Genomic DNA, 27,202 nt, shown 5'->3' on the forward strand with positions numbered 1-27,202 from the left:
TTGCTCAATGAAGTGAAGTCTTTAATATCACTGATGAACGGGATTGTTTAACATCTGCTTCTAACCCTGGACAGTTCAAGATGTGTCCACCTTTTCCATGGCCATTTTCACCAAGAGGAGATTAGATGCTGGCTACATTTGTCAGCTGTCAACCTAATTCTAGAAACACCTGGAAAATGTTTTAGTACAAAGTGACTTTTGATCCTGAGATTGAGTTAGTGTCAGGAAATAATAGTTTCAATCTATTAAAAGATAAATGTAAATGAGATACAGGTTGTACCTCTCTAGTCTGGCAACCTCGGGACCTGACCGGTGCCGGACTATGGAAATTCACCCTTTTCCTGGATAGATAGTGACTTGTGCTTATGCTTGGAAGCACTAGCACCACTTTCTCTGCATCATGGTCTCTTTGAAGACATATTGAAGGGTTAAATATCGTATAGTAGTTTCTCAAATTTTGCGAGTTTTTAATTCTTAACATATTTTATTGGAATACACACACAAAAAAATGAATAAAAATTTTGACGGCGGAAACTTGAATTTCGACGGGTTTGAACGGCCTGACAACGTGCAGACGACGTGCACAATCGTGTAAACAGCGTCATTTCTCTCATGTACAAAAGATTCATTATGGTTTATTACTGAATGTCTTTTTTATTGAATTAGTGTTTGTGTGCAAAATGAGCAATACAATTCATTAATAATACGTAGAATATTAAAACACACGAGGAAATGACACAGCATTGTTTTCGTTGATTACAAAACCAGTGACTGACTGGTTCTACATATAAAATTGAAGAAAATAAGACCTTGGTTGTAGGTGTAGTAAAATTAATATGGTATTTTAAGTAATGTTATTTAATGTTAATAAATGGAACAATAGAAGTAGGTAACAATAATGGTAAAGAAAAAAGAGAGATTGTGTATGTAAGTGCGCACACGTGAAAACATATCGTCATTACTTGACATAAGAATATGAAAGCAACACTTATTTACTGTTCATATATATTTTTTAATTAATGTTTCTGAATTTGTTTTTATTGAATTAATGTTTGTGTGTGTAAAATTAACAATACAATTTATTAATAATACGTGGAATATTAGAGGAGACGAGACGGCTGCCGGCATTGTTTATGTTAAAGCTTACAAAACCAGTGACTGATTGGTTCTACATATAAAACAAGAAAATAAGACCCTGATTGTAGCTGTAGTAAAATTAATGTAAAAAAATTAATATGGTTGTTGAAGTACCTGTAATGTTATTTAATATTAATAAATGAAACAATATAAGTCGCTAACCATTAATGGTAAAAAAAAAGTGAGTGCGCTTATGTAAGTGCGCACATGTGAAAACATATCGTCATTACTCTACATAAGAATATGAAAGCAACACTTATTTACTGCTCATATATATTGAAGGGTTAAATGTTGTACTCTGTATAGACAAGCAGAGAGAGAGAGAGCAGCCGAACTGCCGGATGTAAACAAACCTTAATTTCCCGCGGCTTTGTTGTTTTTTTAAGGGGATTAGCCCACCCGGGCATAGGTCACTGACCCACATTGGGGCCTGAGGGGCAAAAATTTAATACTCCTGTAATAATAGTAATAATAATTCAGATAAAAAAAAAAGAAAAAAGAAGAAAAAAAAAAAGAAAAAGCTGCCTATCTACCTATTAGACAAACTAAAATCATTCCGGACCACGGGAGTTTCCAGACCACATAATGCCGGACTAGAGGTACAACCTGTATACTATTACCATAAATGTGGATTATGACTTGACTGATATTTGCAAAAACAAACCAAATCTGCATACCTTTACTCTGAGGATCTGTTCACGGAGGTCTTGCAGATCATTGAAGGTGCTCTGTGCAGTGATACTGTACACCAAAACAAAGCCCTGGCCATTCTTCATGTAAAGGTCACGCATTGCGGTAAATTGTTCCTAAAAGATGAAAGTACGTTAGCTCTTCCTTCTGTACAAAGTATGAATCACCTGATGACTGGACACCACAGTTTTACCTTAATGCTACCTGGGGGGTTAAGTTAGTGTGGTTAATCTTCGTGTGATCCCAAAATGTATTTTTATATAAACTTAATACAGAATGGTGAAATTACACAGACACCTTTTACGTATAAAAGGAGACCCCTGGTTGTGGACGAGTTACACTCCTGGTTTCTGTTGGTAAGTCAGAACAGTGTTAATTCCATAGGTTAGATTAGGTTAAAACAGGACCCTGGCCATACAAAACAACAATATTATCCCAAACATAACAAATAAGGTAAATACTGTACATAAAGTGCTGTTAAACAACAAAGTAAATTGGTGCAGACCAGTGGACCGTTGTTAACAGGAGGTGGAGGCCGACCGCCGAAAATAGTAGCACCAGTTTGTGACTCTGTAGGTCGGGTGTTCCTATGTTGGGGACTCCCTATAATATAAAGGCAATGACCATTATACGATGGATCAATTTACACTCGATCAGTTTTATAATAAAAATCTCACACCATTTACCACTATGCAATGGCTAAAGATAAATTTTTTGATGGTCGCTATTCGAATGTTTTTCCTGCATTGTTACTGCTATGGAAAAGTTATGTACAATAACTCGCAATATTCAGAGATATGATGAAGTAATATTGGAATGGGATAGCACGTGCAAGCCACACGGGATGCATGGGAGGTTCTGTCTGTCCCCGGTGACTGCCAGGCTAAGCAGGTAAACGTGTCATGTTGCCCAGAGGAAGATGGTTTGTGTGTGGAAGAAGCTATTCTTTGTACATAAAATAATACTGTATATACTGTACCAGTAAATGTTAGGAATATATGAAAATAATAAACAAGAAGGGAAAAACACTGCGTTACCATTTGGTAATTTTGCCACTAGCACGAGACAACAGTCGTGAGAGAACCACTCCCCCTGTTGTGCTAGTTCTCACACGTAATAAATGCTTAATCCCTTTATAATTTTTTTTCACTTCTGTATGAACGATTGTATGTGCACGTAAAAAAATCTCCACCAGAAAATACGAGTTGAAAAATTACAATAACGCAGCTCACAGCTTAGCAGGAGGCCGAGATATTAACACCTCATCCCCCACGATACACTCTCACTCATGGGGATGTAAAAAATGTATTTTCTTAGTTTTTCCTTATAATCATTTCTTCTACAGTGGTCCCTCGGTTAACGAGTTACCCTCTATAAGATTCTTAACTTCGGTTAACGAGCAATCCCTCGATTAACGAGTTTCTTACGAGCCGACCTGAACATGCTTTTGCTTGCATTTGGCGGTCCACCAGCTGTAGTATTAGTCCGCCAATACAGTAATCGGTTCTAGGGCTTAAATTCCTTACCATTTTAGCAAATATCAAAAAGTTTATACTATTCAATAATTTCATAAGTTTAATATTAAATTTTTTAGTCATTTTAACAATTATTGAACATAATTGAAGGTAATGAAACTAGTTTTATGCTCGCCACCATCCAGCCATCCCTAACCCCATTGTATAACAGTCATTGCCATTACATATTTTATTCTGTTTCTAATTTGTGGTTGTTGTTCAGGAACTAAACCCCATTTTCCCATTTATATTATTTTTTTGCATTCAAACTCTAATGGCTTTAAGGGACCTAACAGCATTTGAATAGTAAGGGATTCCTGTACTTGTAAGTGAACCCAACCCTGTAATGCACATCAGGCAGGGTTTTAATAGAGAAAATGTAATCAATCAATGCTAATAAAAAAATCTCGGCTTTATGACATCCAAGCAAGTCCACCGTTAGAAAATTCCCAAGAAAATGAATCCAGATCCATCATCCATTCAGATGGTGCCCCTCTATACCTTAAAAGTACAGTCTTACCATCCCAGTAATGTGTGCTACAGTGGGAGAGCTTCAATGCAAAATTATACTGTACAATATTCCTATTCGCAATAGTAGTCAAGGGCCAACAGACAACATCTCGTATAAACAATATGGAGCTTGGGAAATCTGAAATATCTAAAACCTACTACTACCCACCTTAACTCTTACATTCATTGGCCAGAGTGTAAGAAAATAATTACAATGGATTTAAAAAATCCGGTTCATTAGATATTTAACTTTGCTAATTGTTCAATTCTTAAAAAAAAAAAATTAACATGGCTAGACAGGACTAAATGTGAAACGATCTTACCAAGTACAGTCGCAGTCAATAGTGATCATCCACTCCACTTAACCTTTGTGCCTGAACATGTACTTTCTGCATGGTAAGTCATGTGGGATGGAAAGGGGAATAGTCGAGGGCCGTTTGTTGGGGGGTGGGGGTAAGGGGGTAAGCGATAGAAGTTGTTCATCAGAGTAGGAAGGGATCGAAGAAAACGGAAATTCATGAAAGAAGGAAAGAAGTATTTTTTTCACTATGTATTATCTTAGATTTACAAGCTTGAAAGAGAAATAAATAAGGAACCTTATTTTATGATAATTGTGTCATCCATTTTATACTTATCATTTTTTCAGCTTGTTAGTCAAATTTTAATCAATGGTAATTAGATGTTTATAACAACATTAATGTGGAGAAATATTAAATGCAGCTGGAAATCACGTTTATCTTTAATATTTACCAACACATGTCATACAGAATCTCAATAGCCCGTCTAGTGGCCTACTCGCCTGTCAATCGCGGTCTCCCCGGCCTAAAATTATATCATACAGTATATGAAATAGGAGTTCAGACAAGTATTGTTTATGTTACACACCCAAAAATAGTCATTTTAATATGTCAAATGAGAGCAAACCATTAAAAACATTCAAGGTAGCCAGTTTCCCAGACTCCTCTCAACGGGTTAACCAACGGCTCGCAGTGACCCCAACCTCCCTTGCAATTTCTATCATGTTGTAGCCATCGAGCACGAATCTATAATTTGTCCAAGACTCGCCAATCGACGTTCTTTAACATCCATCCTGGGCTGGGTGTGGAGCAGTGGCCAACACCACTACTACCACCACCACCTCATCACCTCTCATTGATTTTCACAATTCTAGTAAACATAATACAGGGTGGACAAGTCACATTATATCCAACACTTCATTCTTATTTATTATCACTTAATAGTGATTTGCTTTTCAAAAACGGTAGTGGCGAGAAATGGAAGTGATCAAGTAACAGCCTTGTTAGTGTTATTAGTGGTGAGCAGGCCACGACCCCCTCCTCTCTTACGTCGTCATATCAGGGGCTTTCCCTCACAGAAGCCAAACACCTTATCAACTCTACTGACACATTACCTGCCAAAAACTAATTCACATTCCTCCCCAGAATCTCAAGTAAAGGCATAATATATAGCTAAGTCTGTGACACCCGCCCTCCTGGTTGGTTGTGTTTTAGGCCCATCAACTACCAGGCTCATTAAGGCCATCATCATTAAGATACATTCACCAACCTCTAAGACCACATAATTACACTCGCCTATGTATGTGGCCCCTAACCTGTGCCCTCCTACCTTACCAGGGTCATGCACCCTTAACTCTCCCTATTCACTTTGTAATCCATTGTGTAGAAAGGCCTTGAGCTCTCAGGTATGGTAGCAGGATTACTTCTGACAGTGACTGCCATACACTACAGTACTGTACATGGCAAGATCTTCAATGACTCATAAATCCAAAACAGTCATCCACTGAACTGCAAACTGATATGTCTGCCTCTAAAGTGCCAACAAAAGGGAAAAATTTCAGAGCCTATTTATTGATGAAGTGATCTGACATGAAATAACCCACTGTACAGAATTAAAGACAGCCCTCAATTTCTTTGTGTGATATCTTCATTGACAACAAGAAGGAAAATTTCACAACTTTGTTTTTACAAGTCACCAATAAACTTTGACTAAACCTGGTAAAGTGCAGTAGTGTACTTACTGTTCCTGCCGTGTCAAGGATTTCCAACATGCACTGTTGTCCATCCACCTCCACTTGTTTCCGGTAAGAATCTTCAATCGTAGGATCATATTTCTCGACAAAGATGCCCTGCACAAACTGGACTGTCAAAGCAGATTTACCTACACCTCCCGACCCCAACACCACGATCTTGTATTCGCGCATCCTCGACACTAAGAGAGGGAATAATAAGATAAATAATCAAATAATGGCAATAATGAATTACCTTATCACAATATTAGTATCGTACATTAAAGAGGTTAAACATGTTCAAATGAAGAAGACTTGGGTACAGTAAAACTACAGCTTTCTCAATAAGCATTTTTCAAGTCCAATGATGTACAGAACAATATTAGTCTAGTCTGTGTTAATGTTCCGCTCAAATTGAGTCACAACAAAAACAACTCGGGAAAAAGTACATTCCATTTTGGCCATTTTTTGGTAAATGCCAGAAACCTTGATACAAAGGTTAAAGGTCATAATCACTGTCACCAACTCAAGAAACCTGCTCCAAGACAATACTGTACACATCTACACCTTAATATGCTTAACCCTTAGGCCCTAGGTGATGTTACACAAGTGCCAACTGAGTGCACTGGTGGGTACATTACTTGTGTATTTGTAATGTTCATTATCTATAAATATTATTAAAATTATTTTTGAAATATTTTAATACAATTATCATGTGATTAGTACTGTATTGCATCCTTATTAGTGCTCTCTTCGGTACCTTGTACAGTGCTGTACGTACAGGTATACAAGTATATATCTCTCACTTGTAAGAACTTGCAGGTTGAAATCCGCAGCCAAACAGTCAGTAATCTTATTCCAAGTCTACTGGATATCATGCACTTCTCTACAACAAATACAAGATGATAGGCCACACACACACTTTTGCACAGTCACGAGAAACTTGTGTACTACTCAACATCACAGCTCTTCTAGCACAGTTGTAGATGGCAGCCGTCCTCTCCCAACTCATCACCATCAAGTCCACAATTCGTTAATCCCCTTAACCTGGCTCCAGTCATGCACAACACATGCTCACCCCACAAAGTCTCACAACCTACATATTGCAAGTCAGGTGCAAATTTGGCAAGCTATATAAACTAGCACACAAAATATTACTCCAATACTAATAACAGCATAAAAACATGGATATGAAAAGTAATGAAAGACTTATCATACTTTTCCAAGACATAGAAAATTTACAGATTTCTAAATATTTCTGTGCTTTCCAGACTAATCCCCAATACTGTGCTGTATAATAAAGTGGTCATCCAAGGACAGTACAGTACTATAAAATATGATGTAGCTATAGTTGTAACTACAGTACAGGTATTTGTATGATCCCTTACTTTAATATTCACTCTACCAGAGATGTTCTTGTTTTGGGGACTTCTGGCCAAGATAGCTGAACTAAACTGATTTACATGAGAACTTCACCAGTATGTCATTGCGCCCATGGAAAGCATAAATGGAGGTTGGACCGTGATATCCCAGTTTCTGGTGGAGCCTACAGCCAGGTGGTTCTCATAGTATAGTACACAGTACAGTATACAGTAGTGTCTTACTAAGGAGTTTGTTGTCCTTAAGACAGGCGACAAAAACAACCATGGTCCATTTAGATACAGTATATACAATACTGTAGTAAGAATCATCCTCTTAAAACAAGGGTGATGGTGTAATGGCTGCCCTCTTGAAGTGAAGTCTGCCTAATGGTAATCAGTACAGTACCAGACACTAAGGCAACAGTGTCAAACATACGGCCCGCAGACTATTGGCTGCTCCAGCAATTGCTTCTGTAAACTGCTGTTCTCTTGGCTAATACTTAAAATATTTTCTATACTACAGTACTGTACATGGACTAAACCTACAGTATGCCAAGCATCATTTTCAGTTCACTAATAAACATACCGTATACTTGAAGGAAAAGGAGCAACACTAATTAAAAATATCATTACTGTATACATTGTGATAAAACAAGTACAGAATAAAAAATGCATTGAGATCAATTTGGTACAGTATTACCATCCCCAAATCAGAGAATGTAACAATTTATCAGGGAATTCTGAACATCCCCCTAAAAAATTCATGTTATGAGTTTGGAAGTACAAAACGTGAAAAGGTCGCTAGGCCAAATATATACCAAACCAAATACTTAATTGAAGATAAAAACACCATAGTGTGACCTTTTCATTCAAGGTTCTGAGTAAAAATTGGTAAAGTAAATAGTCAAAACACTGCTCAGTCACCCAAAGACCCTGGCTCTTGTATTCATAATTTCATCTGGCAATACTTGGTGAACTGAGGCTGTATGTCATGGAGATTGTGATTACTGGATCTATTTTCAGCTGTATCACTGTCAGGGTAAACATTAAACAGTCCAAAGGTATAATTTTTATAATAATAAACTGTTTATTGTTATTTATGATCATGAGAAGCTTCCAAATGTTTGTATATTGGCTTTAATAATGAAGAAAATTTTATCTGAGAATCTTGTGGCAGCCATGGTTGTAGTTGAGTTGCCAAGTCATTAATATAATTTCTTCATTATTAAAGCAAATATACAAACATTTGGAAGCTTCTCATGATCATAAATAACAATAAACAGTTTATTATTATAAAAATTATACCTTTGGACTGTTTAATATTTATGCTGAGTGATACAGTTGGAAATAGATCCAGTATAATCACAATCTCCATGACATACAGCCTCAGTTCACCAAGTATTGCCAGATGAAATTATGAGTACGAGAGCCAGGGTGGAGGGTCGACGTATCTTTGGCTGACTGTACCTAGTCATCACAATGAGTCCCTATTTGATCAATATACAAACTTTATGCTTACCAACACCACCTTATTGAAAAAAATGCTTAATAAACCTACAGTAGTAGAGTAAATACAGTACTCTTAGTACCAAAACTCACTCATTCCCTTCCTCCTAGACTTGCAGCAGTCAAAAGAAAAGGGTCATGTTACACTCACCGTGCCTTATTTTCTGAAACTCAAAACAGAGAATTTTGGCAAGGTTCCCCATTCAGGCTCAAACCTTAAGTTTCACAGTCACTTCACCCAAATTCTTCTTCATTGGGTTTCAGAACAGAACGCAAGGAGGGTGTAACACGACTGTTTTCTTTGATTGTACAATATAGTACAGTCAAAAGTATTAAGATAGAACTCTCAACAAACCAAACACTACTATTTTACTAACTGTCATTTATTACAACCGAGATCATCTTTACGGAATCACTTGCCAGGTACTAAAATTAACAATAAATTAACTGTTTACTTAACTCTAAGTGTGGAGGTACATATACCAGCCATTGACATAACGTAACGGATCCGTACAATATTTAAAAATTAAACCGACCTAACAAACCCTATGGTGAGCTACCATACAGTGAATTATTATTTTTCTTGTTTATCAAAAAACAAAATAAAAACCTATGAAAGGAACCATCCAGCCTTCAAGGAAGTGGAGAGGAAGGCATGGCCGAGTTGAAGGTCAGGAATTGGCTGTAGAATTTTGTTCAGAACAAATAAAAAATTTATTATTGTACACAAAATGCATCGCGTGTGCGCTTTACGTCAATTCCACGAAGTAAAATTTTTATCAAATTTGCCCGAACGGGGTGCCACTGGTGGAGCAGGCTTCCCATAAGTGATAGCACAGTGCCCTAAATTGGCAGAGCAGTCAGCATTCCCGCACCTAGCAGACGACGCTCAGTTGAACTATAAAAGATAGATGGCATACAGCAAGGAGAGGGCTATTCTAGCAATGGATACGTTGGTTATGGCTCTTTAATAATGAGAGAGCAGGATGAGAATTAAAGTGATTATGGAGGCAATGTTTAGCCAGAGGGAATGAAAGCAGCCAGTATCAAAACTTAGAGCAACGACGACCTGGGAGCTGAGATGTAGATGTGTGGTGACAAATCATCGAAACAAACGGTGAAGTCAAATCAGATATTAGTTTCAGTACAAAATGTAAATTTATTTAATACAGTACTGTATTTTCGTCTCGTTGCCATAAAATATAATACAGTGGTCCCTCGACTAATGAGCAGTTCAATTTACGAGACTTCAGTTAACGACTTGGTTCTTATAAAGATTTTCAGTTCAACTAACGAGTATAACTTCTATTAACGACAGCCTTCCGAGAAACATGCTTTGGTGCGTGCATCAACTGATCGACTAGTCCGCTAATACAGTAATCGGTTCTATGTTTACATTTGTTTCCAGTGGAGTAAATATCGAGTTTGTTGAGCTCTTGAATAATTTTATTGGTCATTCTGAAATTTAGTTAACATACTGATAATATACAGTGCAGAAATTAAGAAATACGAAGAAGGCATTAGAACCAATGCATTCTGTAAAGAATATGGCATGTCGTCATTGATTGCGCCTACAATCAGCTGTTTGCGCTGCTGCTATGTAAACAAAGCCGCCGGGAATACTACATACACACCTCAAATTAAGAGTTTAGATAATTTATTGTTTATTATATATTATTGTACAGTATACTAGACAATACAGGACTGTATTTAGTTTATATTTAATGTTTTGTTAATTCTATTACCGGTATACAGTACTCTGTATGTAGTTTTCCTGTGAGTTTGAAACAATTACCCAATATCCCATTGAAATAATAGATTCATTTAACGATATTTTCCGTTAACGACTGACTCTGTGGGACCAGTTGTGTTCGTTAATCGAGGGACCACTGTAATGTAGTATGAACTATTCTCGTGTATTTTTTAAAGAAATTAAGAATTATTAATTTTCAGAGTAACTGGTGAAATAGTTTTTATGTTGACTCGAGTTTGCTCCAGGACTGGACCCTCTGGTTTTGATCACACACAGGGAAGGTAGAGAACAAAGCTTGCCAGAATAATGTCTGGGAAGCACATGTGCAATGGCCTTAAGAAAGCATTACTGGGTAATCATGGAGCAGATGGCTAACACTAGAAAAAGTTGTTCAAATTTGTTAATTCTTTTCCACATATTCTTTGGGTGATAGTCAATAATAAAAGTGATACGACAACTTTTTACTTTAATTATTAATAAGAATTTATTTTTTTACTTCTCCATATACTATCATAAATCACATATAGTGGGCAGAGGATGAAGGATTTTGCGGGGCAAAACACGGTGAAAAATGTATCATGACGCTTAAAAGACGTCTCCACAAAGTAAATGCAGGTTGTCGTCAGCTCTTAGTTTGCATGCGGACAGAGCAGGTCACTCTGTCCAAGTGTACTCTCAAAAAAATTAACTAAATTAAATAAATTACAGTATAATAATTAAATATATAAAACCACCACCATGCTGCTTAAAGAAAGTTTTTATTATAGGTACTGCAAAAGATATCAAAGTAAGTAATGTTCTGTACTTTGTTTAATATGGCTGCGAGGCAGAGGATCAGCGAGGAAGTTAGGTAAGATCAGGTAGGTTTCTTTGGTTGGTTAGTTCAGGTTCTATGAGGTTCTGTGCATTGTCGTCTTATTTTTATTAATAACCATCATCCAAAGAACATCAAAGGAAAAAATTAATTAAATCGAAGAACGCGTTGTGGTGGTAGCCATCTGCTCCAGAATTACCCAATTATGTTGTAGGGTGTAATGTCTTACAGTATGTACAGTAATTAAGGAACAACTAATCTGGACTATAACCCAACTCAGCACAATACAAATATTCTGACTGATTTTACTTCAATGGAAAACAAATAATGTTAACCAATACAGTACTCAAGCAAACACAGCCCAACAAGCTAACGCACACGTACAATACAGCCACTTCTCGACTTAGGACGGGGTTAGGGACCCAAATCCAGGTCGTAAGTCGAAAATGCTTAAATAACGCATAGAAAATCTAAAATGGGTGTCTCTTATTCTTCTCAGCACCACAAAACTCTCACTTTTAAGCTTGCCAGCCATTTTAAAGGGAATTACAAACAAGAATTTTGTCAGTACACAGCGCAATCACTAACGTTGGGACTCGAAAATACGTAATTTGACAAAATTTTGGTACAACTGAGGCGGTCGTAAGTCCGGGTGGTTGTAAGTCTAGGAGTGGCTGTACTATCAACAGGTAAATACTTGACGGCCACAGCATCCCCTTAGTATCAATGAAGAAATTTCTCCATAGAATATAAAAGCTTTCTTACCTTGAGAATATGACAAATTTGAACAGTGCACGAGGAATGGCTTGCAGATTAAAATTTTTACAATTATTTACGTCTGGGAGCTGACAACGAAAAGTTTCCCCTGCATCTGTCATATGTGTTTACACAAGTTATTTTCATAAAAGCGATATTTTACTTTTGGGAAAATTTTTTAAGTGATAGCATAGTACACCCGGCATATATATTCACCAAGCATATTCCTTGTGCACTTTTTGCCATTTTCTCGAAGCAAGAATACTTTTATCTTCTGTGGAGAAATTTCCTCAAATTAGTGATGAAATGTTAGAGCTGTCCTCGGTGTCCTGTACCGACACAGGACAATGAAGGTTACAACAGTAATGTCTGCCAACAGTGCTTCCACAGAATTTGTTCCTTTTGTTTAGATTTTCCAAAGTTGTTCTCATCACTATATTAAGTATTTTAAGACAACTTTTTATTTTACTAATTATTTTTTATATACGTTTAGTTTTCTCTATGATCATAAATCACTTGTAGTGGGCAGGGGATGAGGGAAATGGCAGAATAAAACCGTGAAATGATGACAATATGGCAATAAAATGATGTCTTAATGTGTTATGTACGTGAAGACAAATTATTTACCATAAATACTCCCCGAGGGGTCCGATTAATTACCCAAATGTAGCCGCAATGAAGTCAAATAATGGTTCTACATGAATAAATCGGACTGCCAATCACTTCTCGACTAGTATTTGGTGTCAAAGTAAAAAAAATTGGAAAACTTAATTTAATCTGAGTTAATAGATCGAGTGCATGAACCTAACCTAACCTAACTCAGATTAAATTAAGTTTACCAATTTTTTGTGACTTTATGACACCAAATAATAATCGAAAAGTGATTCACAGCCCGATTTACGCTTGTAGGATTATCACTTGACTTCATTGCGACTGCATTTGGGTACATTTGGGTAATTAGTCGGACCGCTCCCCGAGTGTCGTGTTTAGTTACAACTGACCAGTACAGTACAGTACAGTATTCCCACGTCCATTAAAAACAGAAAATTACACCTGACTCTTCAACAAATTGGCTTTCATTTGGGACCAGATATCAAAAAGTAAATTATGTATTACATGTCTCGGTCATCCAGTGTGATTAGGTTTAGGTTAGGTTGAAATTATGTTTTTCCGATGGTTTTTGATGACTTGGACGATTCTGACATTTATTACAAAGAGGTGGATGGCCGAAACAATAATTTTACCATAAATACTTTTGTTTAATATGGCAAGGTGGGGGGGGGGGGTCCGGATTGGCTATTAAACTAGGTAAGGTTAGGTAGGTTTTGCTGGTTGATTAGGCTAGGTTCTAGTAAATGTCGCCTCTTTTAAAATGCTCACCTGGTACCGTACTATAATGATAAGAACATGTGTGGAAAAGATGATGAAAATCGAACAACTTTTAGTGGTAGTGCTGTTCTCAGACTACCATTATGGTGATAATAGGAGGAAATAATGAATCTAACGACTAACTGAACTAAAACGGGTTGAAAGGTGGTTAGATTAATTGTGGTAGCAGTATAGTGTGTGTGTGTGTGGTAGCAGTATAGTGTGTGTGTGTGTGTGGTAGCAGTATAGGGTGTGTGTGTGTGGTAGCAGTATAGTGTGTGTGTGGGTGTGTGTGTGTGTGTTATAGAAGATTCACAACACAATATATCTACACTGACCAACATAAAAACATTCACAGGAACACAAAAGTTTCCAAAGTGAATTATTAAAAGTACTGATGAAGCAAAAGAGAGACAGATAGTTATATTAGTAATATTATACAAGAGAATAAATGATGAGACACGCTACTCACAGATCAACAAGTAACTGTAAGCACAACACTTACATAATCACAATTCACTATAAAACAGCTCCTTCCAGCTCACTAACATCCACCAAATGATAAAGTAGAGTAACAGACGTACACCAGCAACAGCTAAGTCAAACAGCAACACAAAATGCCAACACCCCTCCACCTGGCTCCCTCACCACCATTAAACTCACGTCTATAACTCATATTACCTCCTTATATCTAACTCAGCCATGCCTTACCTTTGTCTGATTTTGAGAGAACTAAACAGAGAAAAAGCTAGTGGCCGAAGCCCACTTAGTTATCAAGAATTATTTACAATTTTGGGCGATGGCTTCTCCCAGAGCGCTTCCGGGCAAACCTCAACTGACTCAATGGTTCTCAGCTGCGCACACCCACACACCACATATATATATATCACTCACTATTACCTATAATTAACCATGTTTATATATTATAATTATTTAATTAAAGTTATAAAGAATGAAGTTTTAATATAGACGCTATGGTTTCTTTTTAAGTTGACCTTGAAGAGAAATTACCCAAGTACAGTCCCATGGCCGGGCTGATGACTCACTCCTTTCCCCCATCATTATTGCTTTATTCTCGTCTTTCATCATATATAACATGAGTTTTATTGCTTTCTTCTCGTCTTTCATAATATATAACATGAGTTTTATTGCTTTTTCTCAATTACACTATACTGTGTATGGTTTTAATGGGTTTTAAAAGGCAATTCGGGAAGGAGACTACAGTACCTAAGAACAAGCAGAGAAAATGTCTAGTCCATATACTGTTTATAAAAAGAAAAAAATATTAATATGGTATGGTAGAGTTATAACAAGTGTATGGTAGAGTTATAACAAGTGTATGGTAGAATTATAACAGAAGTGTATGGTAGAGTTATAACAGAAGTGTATGGTAGAGTTATAACAGAAGTGTATGGTAGAGTTATAACAAGTGTATGGTAGAGTTATAACAAGTGTATGGTAGAGTTATAACAAGTGTATGGTAGAGTTATAACAAGTGTATGGTAGAATTATAACAGAAGTGTATGGTAGAGTTATAACAGAAGTGTATGGTAGAGTTATAACAAGTGTATGGTAGAATTATAACAGAAGTGTATGGTAGAGTTATAACAGAAGTGTATGGTAGAGTTATAACAAGTGTATGGTAGAGTTATAACAAGTGTATGGTAGAGTTATAACAAGTGTATGGTAGAGTTATAACAGAAGTGTATGGTAGAGTTATAACAAGTGTATGGTAGAGTTATAACAAGTGTATGGTAGAGTTACAACAGAAGTGTTTGGTAGAGTTATAACAGAAGTGTATGGTAGAGTTATAACAAGTGTATGGTAGAGTTATAACAAAAGTGTATGGTAGAGTTATAACAAGTGTATGGTAGAGTTACAACAGAAGTGTATGGTAGAGTTATAACAAGTGTATGGTAGAGTTACAACAGAAGTGTATGGTGTATGTGTAGAGTTAACAAAGAGTTATAACAAGAGTACAATGGTAGAGTTATAACAAGTGTATGGTAGAGTTACAACAGAAGTGTATGGTAGAGTTATAACAAGTGTATGGTAGAGTTACAACAGAAGTGTATAGCATCCCGCTCCTATACACAGTGACGTAGTGTTGAGTGTATAGCATCCCGCTCCTATACACAGTGACGTAGTGTTGAGTGTATAGCATCCCGCTCCTATACACAGTGACGTAGTGTTGAGTGTATAGCACCCCGCTCCTATACACAGTGACGTAGTGTTGAGTGTATAGCACCCCGCTCCTATACACAGTGACGTAGTGTTGAGTGTATAGCATCCCGCTCCTATACACAGTGACGTAGTGTTGAGTGTATAGCACCCCGCTCCTATACACAGTGACGTAGTGTTGAGTGTATAGCACCCCGCTCCTATACACAGTGACGTAGTGTTGATCATTATCACCACATATTTTCATTAAGCCTTTTTTCTCAAGATCTCACGATATAATTTTTGTTTCCTTACTTGTTACTCACTGCACTGGGCGGGCGGGCAGGTGGGCGGACGGGCGGGCAGGTGGGCGGACGGGCGGGCAGGTGGGCGGACGGGCGGGCAGGTGGTGTGGGAGGGAGGGAGGTTGCCACAGTACTGCAGGGTTTACTCTAACTTGTTATCTTTTCTCCATTATCTCTGATGAAGTGTATACGTACACATGATAATCTCTTATCTATTGACTTTTAACTAAGGTGTTAAGTTTCTGGGAAATACGGTATTTACTTGGTCTGGTCTGTATAACAAGGTTGGTGGTCTACTTACCTTTACTCAGTCGGGGCGGTACTGTAGTCATTTAAAGGGGTCACGTTATTTTATAGATATATATTCTGGTCGCCATCCATCTGCTACTGGGAGCCCTTTGTATTAGTTAGGAAGGGTAGTGGAAAGAGATATCTGCCCTTTTAAGTTTATTCAGCAAAGATGTGTAATGAAGTTACCTGCGTTCGTCCTACTTCTAACTAGATACGGTGAGGGGGGGGGGGGGAGAGATCACTATACACCAGCAAAATTACAGGAAAACATTTAGGTGCACACTACGACCCGTTTCTGTTCCGACGGTCAGGCCGTCGGCTTGGCGCCGTCAGAATGTTGTGTATTCATATGAAACAATCCCGGTCCGTCCGATACCGTCATTCAGTGTTGTGTGAGGATAATGGCCGGTCGGTCTCTTAAGAATTTGGCGGCAATTGCTCTTCTACTAGAAGAAGAGGAGGAAGAAAAAGTTCGTGGAAAGAGGAAAAGGTTATGGGTACCTCAGTCACAGAAAAAGAGAAAGTGCGAGGGAGAATTCTGGACCCTCTACAAAGAACTGGCAGATGATGAAGCAAAATTCTACCAATACTTCAGAATGTCCAAGGCTAAGTTTAATTATTTACTAGACAAAATCGAAATGGACCTGGCAAAGATGAACACCAACTGCCGAGAAGCAGTATCCCCGAAAGAAAGATTTGCAATTTGACGCCGTCAAACCGGCCAGGATTTCTCGAGAAGAAATCCGAGACGTGTCGGTCGGCTGTTGGCCGCCTGCCGCCGTCAGCATGACGGGTCGTGTGAACAGTTACATTAAAATGCATTTAAGAAATGTTGAGGGCGTCTAGCCGACGACCTGACGGTCGGAACAGAAACGGGTCATGTGAATCGGCCTTTACCGGGCCTCCAGTATCGACGGTCGCCGGGCCACCCACTCACACTTCCACAGCCAAACTGTCTCCCTTTTTCTAACACTGCCTATCCTGTTGTCAAACAGGCCTTTTCAGGCTCCAACCAGAGTAGGTTTTTTCCACGGGTCCTAATGTTCTGTTACACTGGTTGGTTGGCACACTGTATGGGCTTTCACCCTATACAGTATAGGTTTACATGTTATTCTTTGGGTCTGTAACTAATTGTGTCCCTCCGGTCCTGACAAGTGCCATAAACATTGGGTGCCGGCCTGTGTGGTTGTCCTGTTTATTACATCTGTATGGAAAGAGTGGCCTTAGCGTGTACTTGTTGGATCCTAGAAGAATATTGTTCATAATTCATTCTGCAAGAAAACAATACAGTCAAAATATTATAATACTTTTCTCTATATGGTCACGTTAGGAAGGAAATATAAGTTTACACACGAGCGGCTCTACCGGTCCATCTCTTGTGAAACTATCTCCTAGTGTCCAAGTCAAATGAAATATGATTCAGGCATTTTGAAGCAGTAACTACCTAATGATATTTACATTCCAGATATTCCGGAATTCTACCCTAATTTGGCGTTTGAATTAAAAGAATGATAAGAATGTCAATATTATATTTATCTTTTTTTTTTATTACCGAGGCTTTCAACCTCCCCATTAATACAACAGTCATTATCTTTGTTGCTGAGATAATGGCTGGAAACTGGAGACATACTGAGATACAGGTTGTCAGGGAACAAGGATGGTAAAATGGTTAGATTAATGGGGGTATTGTGATGCTCCAGTAACTATACGAGGAAAACTGTTCACTTATTTTAGAGATAATGATGGGAAGTGTTGAACCATGGAGAGGTAAGAGGTGAGTGACGGTATATGATAACTGCTGTGACTGTAAAGGCTTGTATCAAGGCGCAGAGAGAGATGAGACCAACGTTGTTATAAGATCTATTCACCAAGGCGTCTCCTGACCAAAGATGATATTATATTATACTGTATGAAGCAGGATAATCTGACTTGGTGGGGGTATGGTAGAGTGAAAATACTTTGTGGCGGAGAGTTGACCACAGTGCCCCAACACCACACCCAGACCACAGTGCCCCAACACCACACCCAGACCACAGTGCCCCAACACCACACCCAGACCACAGTGCCCCAACACCACACCCAGACCACAGTGCCCAACACCACACCCAGACCACAGTGCCCCCAGCACCACACCCAGACCACAGTGCTAACACCACACCCAGACCACAGTGCCCCAACACCACACCCAGTTACAGTGCTCCAACACCACACCAGACCACATTTTAACACCACACCCAGACCACAGTGCCCCCAACACCACACCCAGACCACGTGCCCACAACACCACACCCAGACCACAGTGCTCCAACACCACCCCAGACCACAGTGCCCACAACACCACACCAGGCCAGAACGCCCCAACACCACACCCAGACCTGGTGCCCCAACACCACACCCAGACCACAGTGCCCCCAACGCACCACACAGACCATTTTAAACTTTACACACACAGACCACCAGTACTTTAACACCACCCAGACCACAGTGCCCCAACACCACACCCAGACCACAGTGCTAACACCACACCCAGACCACGAATTGCACAACACCACACCCAGACCACAGTGCTAACACCACACCCAGACCACAGTGCCCCAACACCACACCCAGACCACAGTGCCCCAACACCACACCCAGACCACAGTGCCCCAACACCACACCCAGACCTGATGCTCCAACTTCCACACCCAGGATACACATTTTCGCACACCTTAGACCAGTGCCCCCCAACACCACCCAGACCACAGTACCCCCAACACCACACCCAGACCACAGTGCCCCCAACACCACACCCAGACCACAGTACTTCAACACCACACCCAGACCACAGTGCTCCAACACCACACACAGACCACAGTGCTAACACCACACACGAATTTGACCTTTACTACACCCAGATTACAGTGCTAACACCACACCCAGACCACAGTGCCCCAACACCACACCCAGACCACAGTGCCCCAACACCACACCCAGACCACAGTGCCCCAACTTTTACCCAGACCACAATGCCCCCAACACCACACCCAGACCACAGTGCCCCAGCACACACCCAGACCACAGTGCTCCAACACACACACAGACCACAGTGCCCCCAACACCACCCAGACCACAGTGCTAACACCACCCAGACCACAGTGCCCCAACACCACACCCCAGACCCACAGTGCCCCAACACCACACCCAGACCACAGTGCCCCAACACCACAGACCATGGTGCCCCCAACACCACACCCAGATACAGTGCCCCAACACCACACCAGACCACAGTGCTAGCACACACACCCACAGACCACAGTGCCCCCAACACCACACCAGACCACAGTGCCCCAACACACACAGACCACAGTGCCCTAACTGCACCCAGTTACAGTGCCCCAACACCACACCCAGACCACAGTACGCACAACACCACACCCAGACCACAGTGCTCAACACCCACACACACCCATTTTGTTGCTTTAACTTCCACCCAGATACAGTGCCCCAACACCACACCCAGACCACAGTGCCCCAACACCACACCCAGACCACGGTGCCCACAACACCACACCCAGACCACAGTGCCCCAACACCACCCAGACCACAGTACCCCAACACACACCCAGACCACAGTGCACAGCACCACCCCAGACCACCAGTGCTAACTTTTGACTACAGTACCCCAACACCACACCCAGACCACAGTATTTAACTTCACACACCCAGACCACAGTACACAACACCACACCCAGACCACAGTGCTAACACCACACCCAGACCACAGTGCCCCAACACCACACCTGAACCACAGTACACCCAACACCACACCCAGACCACGGTGCCCCAGCACCACACCCCAATTCATGGTTTTCCCTTTTGGACCACAGTGCCCCAACACCACACCCAGACCACAATGCCCCAACACCACACCCAGACACACAGTGCCCCAACACCACACACCCCAGACCAGTGCCCCAACACCACACCCAGACCACAATTGCCCCAACACCACACCCAGACACGGTACTGACACACACCCAGACCACAGTGCACAACACCACACCCAGACCACAGTGCCCAACTTTACACCCAGACCACAGTGCCCCAACACACACCCAGACCACAGTGCCCCAACACACACAGACCACAGGTGCCCCAACACCACACCCAGACCACAGTGCCCCAACACCACCCAGACCAACAGTTTAACACACACACCCAGACCACAGTGCCCCAACACCACCCAGACCACAGTGCCCCAACACCACACCCAGATTACAGTGCCCCAGCACACACCCAGACCACAGTGCTAACACCACACCCAGACCACAGTGCTAACACCACACCCAGACCACAGTACTGTACACCCAGACCAGCAGTGCCCCAACACCACACCCAGACCACAGTGCTAACACCACACCCAGACCACAGTACCCCAACACCACACCCAGACCACATTTTTAGCACCACACCAGACCACGGTGCCCCAACACACACCCAGACCACAGTGCCCCAACACACAGACCACAGTGCCCCCAACACCACACCCAGACCAACAGTTTCTTTTAGACCACAATTGCTAACACACACCCAGACACAGTGCCCCAACACCACACCCCGATTTTGTGCCCCAACACCACATACCCAGACCACAGTACTAACTTTTAGACCCACAGTGCTACAACACCACAGACTGCAGTACTAACACCACACCCAGACCACAGTACTTTAACACCACCCAAGCCACAGTGCCCCAACACCACACCCAGACCCTACGTGCTAACACCACACCCAGACCACAGTGCCCCAACACCACAGACCACAGTGCCCCAACACCACACCCAGACCACAGTGCCCACAACACCACACCCAGACCACAGTTCCCCAACACCCACACCCAGAACCACGTGCCCCAACACCACACAGACCACAGTGCCCCAACACCACACCCAGACCACAAGCCCCAACACCACACGACCACAGTGCCCCAACACCACACCCAGACCACAGTGCCCCAACACCATACCCAGATATAACTGCTTAGTACATAATGTGAATTTTATTTGAGAAATATTGTACAAATTGGTTTGTTGTTCGAAATAACAAGGAAATAAATGAACCAACGGGTTGCTGTAGAGGAGTAATGGACAAGAACAATAATACTGTTATTCTGAACTAGTTGTGAGAATATGATTATACGATGGTGGACAGTAGTGGAGGAAAGTGTCGAAGGTTAAACAAGGAAATTGAGAAAAGATTAATGATAACCTGGGGGTGAGTGGGAGGGGGGGGGGAGCACTAGAATATTGCCAAGTCTTGTGGGTGTGAGGGAGGAGGAGGAATAACTTACTGTACCGGGTCTGGTGTTTTAGAGCATAATGAGACTAAATTAGATTAATTTCATGATTATTTATACCGTAAACCGGAAGCTAACAGTAAGCAGGAGGTCCAGCCAGCCAAGTGTTTTGTTCACCTAAAGTTTTACTTAAAAACATAATGAGACAAGTTACAGCAACATCACAGCTGTTAATACATAATTATCACTCATAATGCACAAGTATTTAGGTCACACCTCAATTAAATTTAAAGCTCTGTACCTAAACTAGAATATGCTAAATCGTCATTATATTGTCCAAAACATTAATGCACTGAATTACTGTATCATTAAAGACAGGAACTCGCTGTAAATCTTCCTGAGAGAGATGTGGTGAAGTATGTAGCTGCTGTACACAAACAACACCTCATCTTTAGAGACACATTCATAACTACAAAACAAGAGCAACGCAGAAAGCGACTACAATTATTCCTGAACCAAATCAGTGACCACCTTGGGACTGAAAGCTCTTTAAACTACAGTAGACACGACAGGGCAGACAACCTCACAGACACTCAAAATCAGTATAAGATAGAAAATGTAAACCCAGATCACTTCTTTCAGACGTAAAACGCAACATCACGAGGAGCGATACGGTCTCAGAACATTACTGGGCTTTAACATAACCCTTAATAAGACTACCAAAGGCCGCCATCCTCCTTCCGTCGGCGCAGCGACCATTAGATGTGTTGTGGTAGATAAATAAGGCCGCGGTGGAGCAATAATAATCGATGGTGTTAATATCCATTGCTGAAGACATTATCTAATACGATTTAAATAAATATTTTGTTTCTCTTTTTATTATCGTTCAGTAACTTTACACTCGACGTCAATCTGGGAAATTCTGAATCAAGGAAATGTAAGTCAGGGTTTTCCTCGTGAACAGCTCAGCTCGCCCGGTACACTGACGTCCGACCAGCAGGTCACCCGGCTTCACCAATTACTTTCAAGGATTTTCCTCGTATATGAAAAAAAATTAATGTACCTAATTATAGTAAATCAGAAAAGTTAAAAAAAAAGGTTCAAAAGACACATAAGAATCATTATAAATTAAAAAGTTACGTCCATTTAAAAAAAATCCAAGTTGGAGTAGACCGAACCTGTGTACAGCACAAGCTGGCTCGTCTTATTCATTATTAAACACAATAAAGTTTATCAACCGGTCTTATTTAATCACCAAAGTCATCTGTGCTTCTTTATCCTGTTTGTAAAACGATACACGTAAGGTTATCCTCTATGTTCAACGATGGATGTAAAGAAAATAACGAATAAATTTATCACAGCTTACGTCTGTGTGTGTGTGTGAACATCACACTATGGCGTGTTCCGTGGTCACGCGACCATAGAGTGTATTGCTCTGGTGAGTGTACACAGTGAGGAAGCTTACCCACGCTGCTTCACCACACTTCACCCCTCCTCACCACACTCCACACCTCACCATACTTCACACCTCACCCCTCCTCACCACACTTCACACATCACCCCTCCTCACCATACTTCACACCTCACCCCTCCTCACCACACTTTACATCTCACCCCTCCTCACCACACTTCACACCTCACCCCTCCTCACCACACTTCACACATCACCCCTCCTCACCACACTTCACACCTCACCACACATCACACCTCAATGTTGGCAAAAATCTTGCAGAGAACATCCATGATCACCATGAGGAATTTAGAGCCTACCTGCAAAACAGACAGCAAAATGAGCTGTTCTTATCCCCAGTCACAGCTGATGAATTACTGGCCATCATAAAAATGTCCAAAGATGCAGCAGCAGGCGAAGACAATATACCAACGAGCATCATTAAGAAAGTAGCCCACTTATTACTACCTGTTCTCCTCCACATTTGTAACTCCTCCTTCACTAGTGGTGTCTTTCCTGATAAACTGAAAATTGCTAAAGTTCACCCAGCATATAAAAAATCTGGGGATAAAGGTCTCTTCAAGAATTACCCTCCCATATCAGTCCTCCCAGCCTTGAGTAAAATACTGGAGAAGCTAGCATGTAATAGACTAAATTCCTTCTGCAATGCCAATAACATCTTTACAGACTCCCAGTTTGGATTTAGAACTAGAAGGTCGACTGAGAGTGCTCTGCTATCCTTTACTAAATACATCTTAAATTCCTTTGATGACAGTCAGTTCACAGTGGTATATTCTTGGACCTCTCGAAAGCCTTCAATACTGTCGACAGGATGCAGCATGTCTGCTATAATAATCACCAATCTGACTCCTCGCCAATCTTGTATGGAGTCCCCCAAGGTTCTATTCTCGGTCCAGTACTGTTTTTGTTGTACATAAGCGACATAGTCCACGCCAGCTCATGTACTGCGCATATCATTGTCATCCTTAAAAACTCTTTGATTCATATTACGCTACATAACATTCAAATCCACCGCGCTTGTAGAGTATCAAAAACCGGGAAACGTTGGTAAAGGATAACTCTCCTACTGAGTGTTTATGAATTGTTTTACAAATTGTACTCAGGTACGGGTATATAATATTAAGTTTATGTACTCATAGCATTAAGGAGAACTCAAGGTGTCAATAAGATGGTTGGGAAAGTCCAATCGATATGGACTAGTGTGCTATAAGGGCTAAGTGTAGATCGTGTTTGAAGGTCATTCTATTTATGTCTGTGAACGATTAGTGAACCTAACTACAGCAAGTATCAGATGAAAATATAAAAGAACATTGATTTGGTAAAAGGATAAATGTATCAGACCTATGTGAAGTGTTGGAAGTGATCCAGAAACTATACTTCAAAGGAAATATCTTGTATGCATCGGTGTGAACTCAATACGCCTCGTTATCTCAAGTGACGTATACCCACGAACTATACATTGATCAGAGAATCTTATGACTGTGTTCAACGAATACAATGTGTGAGGGGAGGATCCCTAATTACAGTTTTGAGTGAAGTGGATATGCCCACGCCATGAAAATTTGACGTTCGGCTTTTGTTCAAAGTAACGTCCTTTGTGCCCCGGGCTACAGTTTTGAGTTAATGATATCGCCCAATTAATTTTCCCGAGAGCGGTCAAACCAGAGACTTACTTTACTGTGTAATTTAGGATTAAGATATATAATTATAAGGTCACAATAGATAGAAAAATGGAGATGTGAGAACCATAAGAAATCAAAGTGAAAATTAAAAATTGGAAACTGTAGGCCTAGTTCAGTGAGAGACGCGGGGCATCGCCCTCAGTGACGCCCAGTTTCTCACCAACACAGGTCAATGCCCTTCATCGTGCTCCATGCAACACTAAAAAGACTTATTTAGCAGTATTTTACACCTTAAAACCTTGCCTAATGTTATAAAGTGAAGTCATAGTGTACTAGTGTGTGGTGATGAGAGCCCCTCAGGCATTATTCTCAGTGATGCCCGACGTCTCACCAACACAGGTATCAAGCGTTCTGAGCGTCTTCTGGCGTCGGCCATGACCACACTGTGAGGGCCACCCCATGTGAGGTGTGACTGTACACCGTTATGTTCCTCCACTGTGAACCTGTGGATCCCTGCATATCACCACCCAGGAATAGGAGCACATACTAGTATGTTTGAGAAGATTCGCAGTCGCCACTTGGATCGACCTAGAATACCAGGCGTGGAAAAGTACTGGTGTCGTCACTTGGGAAGTAACCCCTCTCTACTCATCAAGAGTAGTGTGTGAACGAGGTACCTGGTATGTGTACCTAGAAATACCGAGGAGTTCCATGCTTGTAGGTGTGGAGTGTACCCGGGATGTGGTGCTATGATGTAACATGTGGTGACGTAATGTAACATATGGTGCTATACTCTAACAGGTGGAGCAGTCTGATGTGCTTGGTGGTATAGTCAGAAGGAATGACCGAGGTCAGTGATTGTTATGAAGAATGAATATGTTAATGATACTCATTTGATGTAAGACGTGTATTAAGGAGTAGTGTAATGAAAATCACAGTTGTTCTTTTGAGGAAGGCCAACTCTTCTTGTAGTTTGACGGGATGCAATATGTTTTATAAGGAATAAATTAGTTGAGACATGTTTGATGTTTCACCCTTCTTCCCACTATCGATTTGGTCAATGAAAAAACCCAACCCAATGCCTGGCTCACTCTGCACGCTACCTAACAGGCTACATACTGTCCAGAGGGTCTGTGGCAGCGACCTTAAAATTAAGAATAGAGTTAAGTTATCCTTTAGAATTAGTGACCCCAGAATCTGGCAGTATACTCACTCATAAAATACAACTTATTTGCAGACGATAGTAATCTCTATGCCAGCAACTCAGACCTCCATTCCTTGATGAGAACTATGAACACTGAATTAACTAAAGTCAGGACCTGGGTAATACGTAATAAACTGACCTTAAACCTTGAGAAAACCCACTACACGATCTTTCACAGAAGGAAAAACTTACCCCCAGACTTGGACCCCCTGTACCTTGGTAATACAGTCCTCAAACGCGAACAAAATACTAAATTCCTCAGAGTTATTGTTGATGAGAAACTTAACTGGAGAAACCACATACAAGCCATTCACAGTAAAGTCAATAAACAGTGCGGTATCATGTATCACACTCGACAGTCACTCACTCTCACAGCAATGAAAGAAATCTATCATGATCTTGTTTACCAACACCTGATACACTGTCACACACTATGGGGGGCCTCTGGCTCTTCAAAAACACAATCTCTGGTTACTGCACAAAAGAGAGTTGTACGGACAATGACCTACTTGAAAAAAACAGATCACACAAACGAAAAATTTGCTATATTGAAATTTTTAAAATTCGAAGATATTAACACTTACTGCTGTGCCCTCTTTGTTTACAAATCTATCAATCACTTGCTTGACAATAATTACTTCCAGTTCCGGAATAATCAGAGATACAACTTAAGGCACCCAGAGCTACTAAGACCACCCCCTATGCGCTCCTCTCAGTCCCAGACCTCCATAAAATATCACGGTGTGAAGGTGTGGAACAACTTACCCCCACCCATCCGAGCAAAGACTACGCTCCCTTCCTTTAAATCATCTCTTAAAAAATATCTATTGTCGAAGTATTAATATTTCTTGTAACACTTACTATATTTACAGTACCTGCTTTTATTGTACCATCAAAACCGTTTTATCGGAAATTATCATGTAATAAATAAGTAATTACCATTGCAATAAACAAAATTGCCAACTAGACATAATCCAGCTCTGTCCTCTTGTTCAACCTTATTACTGTACAACCCAGGTTGTACTGCTCCCCCATTATACTTAAGTTTTTCAATTCCACTGTAATTTTTATATATATATATATATATATAATAAATAAATAAAATAAATAAATATTGAAGTGATAACCGTGATAACATTATGAGATGTTCTTATTACCACCATGCTATTGTACTATTCCAGATGTTACTAAATGTTACATAATACTTTCTTGAGATAAATGTATAGTATATATCAGGTGCCTAAAAGAGAGCCCAGGTTCTGAACTGGCTCAGCCATGTTAATATTGTTATTAATATCGGCTCTGCATCAGTGTTTTTCTGGCTAAATATAACTGCTTCAATTCAATTCAATTTCAAGCTCACTTCGCAAAACCTCACACACACACACAGACACACACACACACACACACACACACACAACGTCATAACCTTTTGC

The 27,202-nt window shown here is 40.5% G+C and overlaps 1 protein-coding gene across 8 annotated transcripts in view; it reads right to left on the reverse strand.

Moving 5' to 3' along the window:
• The window catches only part of LOC121854587 (ras-related protein Rap1), a 50,010-nt gene that overhangs the window by 3,120 nt on the left and 19,688 nt on the right, over positions 1–27,202 (reverse strand). For 2 of the 8 annotated variants that reach the window (XM_042349272.1, XM_042349277.1), the window contains exons 2-3: positions 5,890–6,080; positions 1,815–1,943 (exon numbers count right to left, since the gene is read on the reverse strand). In XM_042349272.1, coding sequence (XP_042205206.1) covers positions 1,815–1,943; positions 5,890–6,080 — 320 coding nt within the window. Of the gene's footprint in view, positions 1–1,814; positions 1,944–5,889; positions 6,081–6,799; positions 6,818–13,074; positions 13,083–13,940; positions 14,064–14,146; positions 14,319–15,910; positions 15,996–27,202 lie in introns of those variants that run through there. The other 6 variants (XM_042349273.1, XM_042349276.1, XM_042349275.1 and 3 more) reach the window with 6 other exon arrangements.

This window comes from Homarus americanus, unplaced genomic scaffold (assembly GCF_018991925.1).
Source record: "Homarus americanus isolate GMGI-L3 unplaced genomic scaffold, GMGI_Hamer_2.0 scaffold54302, whole genome shotgun sequence".
NCBI classification, from domain to species: Eukaryota; Metazoa; Arthropoda; class Malacostraca; order Decapoda; family Nephropidae; genus Homarus; species Homarus americanus.